The sequence below is a fragment of the Lutra lutra genome, chromosome 14 (assembly GCF_902655055.1).
Source record: "Lutra lutra chromosome 14, mLutLut1.2, whole genome shotgun sequence".
Taxonomy (NCBI): Eukaryota; Metazoa; Chordata; class Mammalia; order Carnivora; family Mustelidae; genus Lutra; species Lutra lutra.
This window is the reverse complement of record NC_062291.1, coordinates 35,735,234-35,747,375: the sequence shown is the minus strand read 5'-3', so window position 1 is coordinate 35,747,375 and position 12,142 is coordinate 35,735,234. Positions and strand designations below refer to the sequence as shown.

Below are 12,142 nucleotides of genomic sequence, written 5' to 3'. Positions count from 1 at the left end.
TCAGAATGACTAGCTGGGATAGCAAGTATCAAAGCACAACACACCTATGGAAGGAATACCATGAGCAAGGGACTAGGATAAGAACAGCACTGGAAATATCAAGAATATAGCCCAGTGCTTGCCCTCCAGAAACCAACAGTCTAAAACAGAGATACCCTGAGGGAGTGGGGGTAAATGGAAAGAAAAGTCACAAATCAATCATCAAAGACTAATGATCCAGCATACGAGGACACAAAATCTACAAGGAACTGGAAAGAAGGCAACAAATCCCCAACTTCCTGAGTATAATTATCCAAGTCCCCTTTCATTCATTACTGTCATATTCTATCTCTCTGTCTGCACATAATGCACATACCTAAATAGACTTAATCATACTAAAGCCCCCATATCTTTAACAAGCATGTCCAGATTAGAAATTCTAATCTAACCTAGATTAGATTAGGACCGAGCCTATTATTTTGAAGTCATCTCATTCCATATTTACTGAAACAAGCAGTTAGCTAAGTACATTATGACTCCTTAAATAGCATAGGACAAAGTCTTGGGATATTGTATCAGACTGTTTCCTCACTTTTCTTTGTAAATTTTTTTTTTAAGATTTTTATTTATTTATTTGACAGACAGAGATCACACGGAGGCAGAGAAGCAGGCAGAGAGAGAGGAAGGGAAGCAGACTCCCTGCCGAGCAGAGAGCCTGATGCGGGGCTCGATCCCACTACCCTGGGATCATGACCTGAGCTGAAGGCAGAGGCTTTAACCCACTGAGCCACGCAGGCACCCCTGTAAAATTTTTTTTTTAAAGATTTTATTTATTTACTTGACAGAGAGAGGATCACGAGTAGGCAGAGCGGCAGGCAAAGAGAGAGAGAGAGGGAAGCAGACTCTCTGCTGAGCAGAGAGCCCGATGCGGGGCTCGATCCCAGGACCCCGAGACCATGACCTGAGCCGAAGGCAGAGGCTCAACCCACTGAGCCACCCAGGCACCCCTCTTTGCAAATTCTTAAATGGGAAAGTAATTTAAAGGGCTTGGGGTTTTTTTAAATAGTGAAAAAGGATAAGAACTGGTGCATCTATATATAGTTTAGTTTGTATTCATATCCAGGGAAACACAAATTGGTTGGGAGTAGAGAGAAAAGGAAATGAGAGAGTAAGACAAGTCAAGTTCAAACAGACTGAAAAGGCTGAGAAAACTGAGAGAAGACAGATTTTCTAAATTTCAACAATGAAAATGCAATACTTTTGTAATAAGAAAAATGTTGTTCCTTTTGGAAGACTATATGAAGGCTCAGCATGATAATAGTATACAGTTCAATATTATTTATATTACTATGTGAAGGTTATAAAACTTCAATTATGATAACATACAGTGAAAAAATTCAGTACCTACATATTTTTTTTAAAGATTTTATTTTATTTATTTGACAGAGAGAGAGAGACAGCGAGAGAGGGAACACGAGCAGGGGGAGTGGGGAGAGGGAGAAGCAGGCTTCCCGTTGAGCAGGGAGCCCGATGCTGGGCTCCATCCCAGGACCCTGGGATCATGACCTGAGCCAAAGGCAGATGCCTAACAACTCAACCCCCCAGGCAGCCCCCTGGTACCTACATATTAATCTCAACCTCCTTCCCTAATAAATCTTTTTGTAAATTACTAAGAAAAACTGAACAGGGGGAGAGGGCCCTGGGTGGCTCAGTCGGTTAAGCGGGCAGCTCTTGGTTTCAGCTCAGGTCATGATCTCAGGGCCAAGGGATTGAGCCCCACACAGGGCTCTTGGCTCAGCAGGGAGTCAGCTTGAGGATTCTCTCTCCGTCTCCCTCTGCCCCTACCCCCACTCTCTCTCAAATAAATAAATAAATAATAAATCTTTTTTAAAAAAGAAAAAACAGAATTAAGTTCAGATAACATAAGTTTTTTTTGTTTTTTTTTTTTGTTTTTTTTCAGATAACATAAGTTTTGAATGATCAAAGTGTTTGCTTCTCTGTCTTTTACAACCATTTTAGAACTTAGTTTTCATTCGTAATGGTTATGGAGCAGAAGACTGTCTTTTTTAAAAAAGGTTTGTTTTTTTTTGTTTTTTTTTTTTTTTAAGGGAGTACCTCTCATCCTCCAATACATTCACTTTCTTCTCTGGGTGTTTCAGAGTCTTATTACATAGTCAAACTTTACTCTTTAAACCTCCCTTTGATGTATTTATACTAGATATACAGAACTGAAGGCTGCTGAAGCTTACAAAGTCAAGGCTGAAATCTATATTTTCTCCTTCTAGTCCTGTCTATATGGGAAGGTTTAAGGGCAGACCTGCTCCAAAACAACATGAAGTAACCGAATGACCCTTCCTCGGCAAGAATACTGAGCATGTAGGATTATTCTAGAAAGAAATCCTGCTGCGATACCAGCTGATCACTAACATTTGCTGATTAAGGACGAAGACCTCTTTTGATACTGCTCTAATGCAGGTTTATTAGGTAAAAATGTACCCCACTGTCATGACCATGACACAAGGTTCAATGAAAAGGCTGGGCCAGATCAGTCAAAAAGCAAAAAAGAGACAGTTCAACTTTATGATAATCTTTGTCTCCATATAGTTCAAGGAAGTGAGGATCTTTTAATGAAGAATTCAGGACTCACAATATGCTACCACACTGTAACCAGCAGGACTCCAAATAATGTATCAACACCTGGTCTAAATTGTTAAATTTTAAAAAGTAACTTCTAGGGGCGCCTGGGTGGCTCAGTGGGTTAAAGCCTCTGCCTTCAGCTCAGGTCATGATCTCAGTGTCCTGGGATCGAGCCCCGCATCGGGCTCTCTGCTCAGTGGGGAGCCTGCTTCCTCCTCTCCCTCTCTCTCTCTCTCTCTCTGCCTGCCTCTCTGCCTGCTTGTGATCTCTGTCAAATGAATAAATAAAATCTTTAAAAAAAAAAAAAAAGTAACTTCCAATGTTAAAAGAATGCAAGATCTCAATGTCTCTTTCAGATAGCAACATATTCTCATTTATGAATTTAGAAGGTGGCCTGCATAGTTGAAAGCACTCTGAGACAGAGAACCACAACCCAAAATAGCCTGAACACTTTTGTTATCTCAACCAATGGGCAGTTAGCCATTCATGCTTTCCTCTTAGTATATATATTTGTTTCAGACACAGCCCATAATAAATTCAATTAGAGTGTTCAAATTCAGCTGTATCAGATGTTTAAAAGCTGGAGAAGAAAAGTATTCATTGCACAAAATTTCTATTACAGTATTCTGCACATAAAAAATAAATACTATATATATGTTCACTTAGTTAAAAAAAAAAAAAATCGCATTGTACCACTATGGTCACAGCCAGGCACTGGAAATTAAGTAATGAACACAAAAGATGTGGTCCCTGACACTGAGGAAACTACAATGAAGCAGAGAAAACAAACCCTGACCAAGTATGGCAAATATTACCAGACCATGTATACATGCTATGCTGAGCTGCAGTAAAAAAAAAAAAAAAAAAAGGAATAATAAAACCCTCTTAGTTGTGATACATGTAAAGCATAAGCATTTTATATGTGTATAAATGACCAGTAATTAAATAAGTATCTGAAATGATCAAACTCCTTTTTTTTTTTAAAAGATTTTATTTTTTTATTTGACAGACAGAGATTACAAGTAGGCAGAGAGGCAGGCAGAGAGAGAGGAGGAAGCAGGCTCCCCGCTGAGCAGAGAGCCCAATGCGGGGCTCGATCGCAGGACCCTGGGATCATGACCTGAGCCAAAGGCAGAGGCTTTAACCCACTGAGCCACCCAGGCGCCCTGATCAAACTCCTTTTTTAACAAATATACAAAAAATATTAAAATCCAAATAGTTCCCATCCCCATAAAAGTAGTTGTTTTAGGGGCACCTGGGTGGCTCAGTTATTAAGTGTCTGCCTTCAGCTCAGGTCATGATCCCAGGGTCCATGATCCCAGGATCAAGCCCCACATCAGGCTTCCTGATCAGTAGGGAAGCCTGCTTCTCCCTCTCCCACGCCCCCTGCTTGTGATCACTCTCTTGCTGACTCTCTCTGTCAAATAAATAAATAAAATCTTCAAAAAAAAAAAGTAGTTGCTTTAATGCTGCCCTTATTCCTGGACTGTAACAGAAGGATGCAACTTAAGATACTGTGCTTAATACCAACAAGACTTTTACTCCAACTTTTATTCTGTCCTCTTAGAGTTATACCAGTGCTATTTATAAAACAACTTTGGAAAAGCCCAACTTTCTACTGTGCAGATATATAAACAAATATTTTTTTAAAGATTTTATTTGAGAGAGAGAGAGTACACACACACACAGGCAAGCAGGAGAGGCAGAGGGAGAGGGAGAAGCCAACTCCCCACTGAGCAGGGAGCCCAAAAAGGACGTGGAGCTGGATTCTAGGACCCCAGATAATGGCCTAAACCAAAGGCAGATGCTTAACCAGCTGTGCTATCCAGGCGCCCCTAAACAAATATTTAAATTAGGGCCCTACTAAAATTAAAAAGATGGTTGTAGAAACATTATTATCTTCAAAACTCTTCTGTTCTCTCAATCACATGAGTAAATGTTAAGTATTATTAGAACAAAGTTCACAATCTGAGTCATTCATTTATCTCTTTTGATTCAAGGTTTTCATTTTTCAAATGAAACTTCATGATTGCCCAAGGAATCCACAAACCTACCTTAAATACTATGTAAATACAGAAATCCTATAAAAGTACTTTAAATACTATTAGTTCTAAGAGGCTTTCGAGCTGAGCAGCCATATATACTATAAAAAGCCTTTATCTGTTTTGCAGGCATAAATACTTCTTTGCTGATCTGTAGCTACTCTTACGTTTTTTTTCTAAAGAAAAGCTGCAAAATGGAAATGTTGCTGTGAAACAGAACCCTACCTTCATACCATTCTTTTCATATATGGACCCTTCGTGCAGGCCTTGCCAAAGCCAGGCTTTTAACAGGTAATTGTGCCAGGCCCAGGTCACATGGAAACTCTATGACTAACAGCATTCTTGTTGCTTCAAATTCTAGGTGGAAAGCTTCCACTGATATTTAACAGCTTTGCTCTAATTGGACACAGAATAGTGCAGTAGAGAAAGCAAAGGGTACAGAGTAAGAGAAACAGAGTTTGGGTTCAAGCTCTCTGACTAACTAGCTGCGCCACTGAGGGCAGATTACTTAAATTCCCTAACCTACAATATCCTCATCTGTAAAACTGGGACCATCACAATATCTACCTTAAAGGATTACTATGATAGTGTAGATGAAAGTGTTTTATTAACTATAAAGGATTATACAAATGTTCTTTGTATTCACTTGATTACTTTTTTCCTTAATGTAGAAATATGTTCATTTTAAAAACTGGAAAATACAGAAAAATATTAAAAAGAAAAAAAAAATCACCCAGAGGCCTATCACCATTGTTGTTATTTATTTTATTTATTTATTTCTTAAGATTTTTTTTTTTTTTTTCCAGGGCGCCTGAGTGGCTCAGTGGGTTAAGCCTGTGCCTTTGGCTCAGGTCATGATCTCAGGGTCCTGGGATTGAGCCCCACAGCTGACTCTCTGCTCAGCAGGAAGGCTGCTTCCCCACTTCTCTCTCTGCCTGCTGCTCTGCCTACTTGTGATCTTTCTCTTTCTGTCAAAGGAATAAATAAAAATCTTAAAAATATATATATATATATTTTCCCCTAAGTAATCTCTAGGAGCAACATGGGGTTCAAACTCTACAACCCTAAGATCAAGAGTCATATGCTCTTCCAACTGAGCCCAGCAAGGTGCCCTGTTGTTATTTATTTTAACTGAAAAATATCTAACATCAACCAAGAAAAAAAAAATTAGAGCAAAAATAATTTCAGATGCTAATATCGATCATTTACAAATGACAAAATTAATTGCTGATCTCTTTTTAAGAGCAGAACAATCTTCCCCATCTTCAGGTTAAAGACAATGCTGCTATTTGTACCAGAGCTGGTCTCAAGAGGGTATGATATATGGGTGAGGCTCATAAAAGTCAAGGCCACAAAAACTCCCAAAATAAATGTTTCATGAGCCCAAGGAGAAGTTACAACACATGCCCTCAGATGCAATGGAGAAGGCAAAGGGTCTGAAGCCCCATTAATAAAACTACTACAACTATAGGGTTACAAAGACTGACAGATGGCCATGGGTCACTTCAATAGAAAAAAAAAAAGAAAAATGTATATACCACGCTACAAGCAGGCAGTCTAAGACTTCTGACTTTTTCACACTGCTCACAGAATCTCACCCTTGGAACTTCTTACCCTTCCTCTGTTTTTCCTTCTTTCTCTTAGCTCCCCTTCCTTGTTTTATTATTACATTAGAATCACTCTCTGTATTTAAAATGGCCTTATTCCATATAATGGAATATTATTCAGCAACATAAAGGAATGAAGTTCTGATACATACTATATGACCCCCTGGATGAACCTTGAAAACATGCAAAGTGAAAGAAGTCAGACACGAAAGACACATGTTTTATGACTGCATTAACATAAAATGTCCAGAATAGGCAAATCCACAGAGACGGACAGTAGACTGGTGGTTGCCTAGGACTGGGAAGGTGGGGGATGGGAGAGACTGTGAGACTCGGGTATGAGGATTCTCTGTGAGGGGAAACAAACTTCCTAAAATTATATTGTAGTGATGGTGGCACAACTCTGTCAATGTATTTAAAAAACAAAACAAAAAGAACACTTAATTGTCTACTTTAAATAGGGAAATTGTATGGTATGTGAATTATATCTCAAAAAAACTGTTTTTTAAAAAATGGTCTTGTTCAGGATTGAGTCCTGAGTTGAAAAAAGGACACGTGAATAATTTCCCATCCTACTCCTCCCTAAGTGTGCGGTCAAAGTGATGACTGCATTGCAATAAGATGTGTGCGTTAAGTGACCAGACTACATTTGTTTAGCAAATACACATGAAGTTGTAAATCCAAAGGAGTCTTGCCCCTCCAAAAGTAGTCACCTGACTGATGCCTTAAGTCAAAACGCGGTCCTCAGATGCTCAATAATTCGATGCCTTTGTCTGGGTAGTTCTTTCTGCTTATAATGCCTTTCTTACCTCGTCTTTAAATCAAATCCCACCTGTCTCAAATGTTACATCCTCCATATAGCCTTCTGGATTCTCCCCTCAAAAGTATCCTACCATCCTCTGAACTTCCAGGGTACTTCACTTCCTTACAGTCGCTTAGCCCTTTCAGTCCAGTATTGTACTTATTTTGCCCAGAATCCTACACTGCTTTGACATTAAAAGGGGGTCTCAATAAATACCTATTTGGTAAAGGAAGGACGATGCTTAACAATTGACAATTTCATCTTCATCTGGTAAACTTTAATTTTGGAAATATCCAAAGCTCATTTAGACTCAAGAATGGCACATAAAATAGTAGGGCTAATGGAAAGCCCACTGCAGATGAAATTTTCTTGACTAACTTGACATAGGTATGTAAATAATCTGAGAGAAATTCTCAAACAGAAGCACTGGAATAAAAATATAACCTCCCAAGGTAACTGAAAGAAACCTGAATTATGTAAGTTCCATAATATTCGTTCAAAAATCGGTTTCCTTATTTTATAATAACACCACATTTTTTCCTAGCAAAACCTGAGAGTTCTTATTTTTTTTTAAGATTTTATTTATTTATTTGACAGACATAGATCACAAGTAGGCAGAGAGAGATAGGAAGAAGCAGGCTCCCTGCTAAGCAGAGAGCCCGATGTGAGGCTCAATCCCAGGACCCTGGGATCATGACCCAAGCTGAAGGCAGAGGCTTTAACCCACTGAGCCACCCAGGCACCCCAAAACCTGAGAGTTCTATCATCAAGTTCTATTAACAATTCCTCTACTATATTTCTAATTAATTCCTTCTCCATTTTCCCTGCCATATCCAAAGTCCAGGGCCTCATTATATTCATGACCAACCAGTTCAAAAGGTCTCCTAATTTATCTCGCCTCCCACAGTTCCCTCTTTCCTTCAGCAATACTTATTGGGCCATCATGTGTGCCAGGGTTGAGGGGAGGAACCGGGGAGCACACAAAGAAATATCAAATGAGGCCTGTTCTCCAGACACAACCTAGTTGGGAACTTGACACATGTACATAATTCATCACAATATTCAGTAACATATATAAGGGCCACAATTGGCATTGAGAATTTCAAGCAGTGGGCAGGTCGTCTGGCCTCCAGAGAACACAACCTATACAGTCTCCCTGAAACACTATTCTCAACCCCTCTCCCCTCCCACTGTCTTTGTTCATCTTATTGGATAAGGCCTTCTGTTAAAGTGCCCATATGTCATACACTGACTTCGTCTCTAATTTCTCTCCAACTTACTTCCTGAGCTACTCCAGACAATATACTTGTTGTAACCTGGAAATGACTTACCAGTACCTTTGTTCATTATTGACTAACAGCACAATCCTCCCAACTTTCTCTCAGCTAATTCAGATCTACCAGCAATCCCAAGTCCCTTTTCTTGTATGTACTGGAATATAACTGTACGTAATTTTTTTTCAGCTCCTGATTGGCATTATTTCTTTAGTATTTGTCTCACAATGTCTTCGCAGTGTTTCCTAACAAAGCATGTATCACAACCACCTATGGAGCTTCTAAAAAATACAAAAGGCCTTGAGACTGACTACCCCATGAAGAGCTCCACAGTTAAGTCTGAGATGGGAGTTGGACATCTTTATTACTAAAAAGCCCCACCGGTGATTGTGATGCACAGCCCAACCTGAGAACTGCTGATTTATTACAATGCTCCCTACGCAGCATTCAATTCTTATTAATTCATGCAATGAAGCTCATAAATAACTTTTCTCTAAATAGCCTAACCAGATATCAACCTCTAGACTAAACTAGCTCTGTTCCAAGTGCAACATGTGGTTTTAAGATTTCATTTCCTGAAGTACTCCATGGAGGGACACTATTACCCTGCCTCTTTACATTGTTTCCTATTTGTTGAAAAATGGAGGCCTGGAATGCAGCCATGTTAGACAACACTACATAAGAATGTACTCTGGAGTCTTAGATTAAAATTAGATATAAAAAGAACAAGAACAATGTAGAACTAGATGTTCTGAATGAAGACAGTATTCTTACTGAATAAATTCTTTCTAAATCTATACAGAAAGAAGAAGAATTTGGTCAATAGAGTTCCCCCCATCTTCCTAATGATCAGTCTCTCCAAATGCCTCAGAAGGGCCCGGAAGACTGAAGACTTTCAGCAGCTACAGTGCCCCTGGTGCAGTCAGGGCTCTAATCAGATAAGTAACCCAAGCCCCACCCAGACCCACAGTTGCCTCCCAACCTGCCAACTACCCGGACACAAACTATTTACACAGCTCGGTGGGGGAGCAGTATGAACTTTTTCCAAAGTTGTCCCTCACAGGCAGCAGCGGTCTGAGTCACCCACCCAGGGTGGGAAAGAAAGTGTGATATTAGTCAGGAGAGTTTTAAAAGACTGGTCACAGCACCTCTTTCCTATTTCAGGAGTAGCCTCCGCCTCCCCTAGGCACCACCTAAGTTATGAGTCACAGCTCTGGGCTACAGGGGTCTGCAAGGGCCACTCAGACACCCACGAAAGTTGCGGGTCGGGGAAGAGACGCCCCGTCCTTCTCTCCGGCAGGGGCCGCAGATCCCAGATTCCACAGGCCTCTCCCAGCACTCCATCTTGCTTCCTGCCAGGAGGAGGGGCCGAGGAGGAGGGCCCCCGAGGCTGGAAAGGCCCCAGGGGGCGGAAGCCGTTTGACAGCAGGTAAAGCCAGGTGGAAATCTCCACGGGAGGGAATAAAATGAAAGGCGGCAGGTGAAACGAAAGAGGAAAGAGGATTCGTGGTCATGAAGTACTGCATAAAGAAATATAAAGAAATTACCCGGTGTTTGAGAGTGCCAGAGGTGTGAGCCGAAGTAGAAATGCCTAGGCAGGAAGGAGGAGCCCGGGAGACGAGTGGCCAGGAAGACAAGTGGACAAAAGAGCCAGACTCGGGGAGCACTGGGGGAGGGTGGTGGGTGAGGCAGGTTTCAGGGTGAGGGGCAGGAGTACTAGAAAGGTGAACAGCGCGGCTCAAGTAAGAATCCCTGGAAGGAAAGGCGGGGAATCCGTAGGGGAGCGCGCCAGCTCATAGGCCAGACTGGGGAGGCCTAAAAAGGATCTGAGAGCAAGGCTGTCAACGTGAGGGGCGACAGCCTGCTGAGTGAAAGGGGCCATCAGACACCCTAACAACTATCATTTACGGAGCGCCTACTATGGGTCACAGGCTGCGCTGGGCACTTTACAAATACCCACCTCGCTGAATCTTCACAACAAACCCGCAAGGCAGGCATTTTTACGATTGCCCCCATTTTAGAGATGAAGAAACTGAGGCCCACAGAAGCTCGGGGGCTCGCTCAAGGTCACAGAGTGGGGGGAATCGGCGTTCGAACCCATGACCATCTGGCTCCAGAGCTCACGCGCAAAGCCACAGGGAGCTAGCCGGTGAAGGGGACCCACTGGGATGTCTCCTGACCCCGCTCCCGACCCCAGGCCCAGCGCGCTCACCCGGACAAGGTTGCTGACGGCCGCCTGCACGGCGGCCACGGGCGCGGTGAGGTCAGGGATGGCTTTGCCGTCCACCTCGCCTTCCTCGTGCATGATCACCAGGTGCGAGATCTGCTGCGCCACCGGCTCCAAGATGCTCTCGATCGTGCGCGTATGAAACACCGGCATCGCGGCGGCTAGCGGGGCGGCGAACCGCGGGCTACAGAAAATTGGGAACGGCGGGGCCGGGAACCCGCTGAAAGACAGACTGCGAGCAGCAACTACGGAGTCCGGGCTTACCTCGGCGTAACCAGCCCCGCGGGCGCCCCGCCCCCATCGCGTCGCCGCACCCAATGGCAGCACCACTCAAACCGGTGCCGCCACTCCTATTGGTCCTGCTTCGAGATGCTCCGCCCCCGCAACCTCGCCGCCAAGACCCCGCCCCGCCCCCATTCCCAAGGGAGGGGCCTGGGATTGGGGCTGCGCCGCAGGGATTGCAACCGGATTCCGGAGTCCTAACGCGGGGCGCTCCTTATAAGGACATGGTGGGAGCGGAGCGTGCGGCTGGAATCAGTGGCCCCGCCCCCAGGAGCCACCTCCCGCTTGGGCTCTGCAGAGCTCCGCCCCTCTGCAGAATCACCTCAGCGGGGCGGGGTCTCCTTACCTCCAGCGAAGCTGGGGTCTCAAGAGACCACGGAGCCGTAGGTCTCTCTGCCCCGCCTCCTCAACTTTTCCCTTTGCACAATGCCTTCAAAATAGTCTTTCCATTTCTTCTCAGTAATACATGAAAATGTTTTTGGTAAAACATTCAAATAATAGAAGTGTATAGAGAAACAGGAGTATCCCATTCATTCACACACACGTTCCACCGACTCCCTCAGAGATACTCACTGTTAAGAGTTTAAGTGTGTAGACTTCTAGACTTTTGCCTATTCATTTTCTTGTACATATATATTTCTAAGTAAGTGGGATTAAACATTTCCTGGAATTTGATATTTTTCCCCTTAATTAAAATCCCCCAGTTATCTTTCACCATTGATACAGGTCTACTTCATTCTTTTTTTAGTGGCTGCATGGTATTCCAGTGAACGAAATCAAACAATTTATATAACTAATTTCCTAGTAATGGATATTTAGATTGAATTCTGTTTTTCAGTATTAAAAAAACAATTCTGCATGAGCATCATTGTACTTGTCTCTGTATTGTGCACGTGTGTATTTCTCTAGGATAGATACCTAGAAAGGAAGTGAAAATTTAAAAAGTATATACATTTTGCATTTTGATAGGACCAAATTTCTAATCCTCTCATAGTGCACTTTGTGTACATCTTATGAATGTCTCCCTCATCTCACATTCTCTCTTGTCCAAGCTTTCCCATGCGGATGTAACACTTTCACTAATACATCCAAGCTGAAGATCTTCAAGTCAAATGAAAATAGTTGTCAAGGTGCCTGGGTGGCTCAGTTGGTTAAGCGTCTGTCTTTGGCTCAGGTCATGATCTCATTGTCCTGAGATGGAGTCCCACATCCAGCTCCCTGCTTAATGGAGTGTCTGCTTCCCCTCTCCCACTCCCTCTACCCTTCCTCTACTCATTCTATCTCTCTTTCAA

General features: G+C 42.7%; 1 protein-coding gene across 4 annotated transcripts in view; it reads right to left on the bottom strand.

Annotated features, from left to right (window-relative positions):
* Nucleotides 1-10,826, bottom strand: part of VCL (vinculin) — a 118,575-nt gene extending 107,749 nt beyond the window's left edge. For 3 of the 4 annotated variants that reach the window (XM_047703482.1, XM_047703484.1, XM_047703483.1), the window contains exon 1: nucleotides 10,554-10,826. In XM_047703482.1, the coding sequence (XP_047559438.1) occupies nucleotides 10,554-10,721 (168 nt within the window). In that variant the 5' untranslated portion in view covers nucleotides 10,722-10,826. The remainder of the gene's footprint in view (nucleotides 1-10,553) is intronic. The other variant, XM_047703485.1, reaches the window with a different exon arrangement.
* Nucleotides 10,827-12,142: the final 1,316 nt, after the last annotated feature.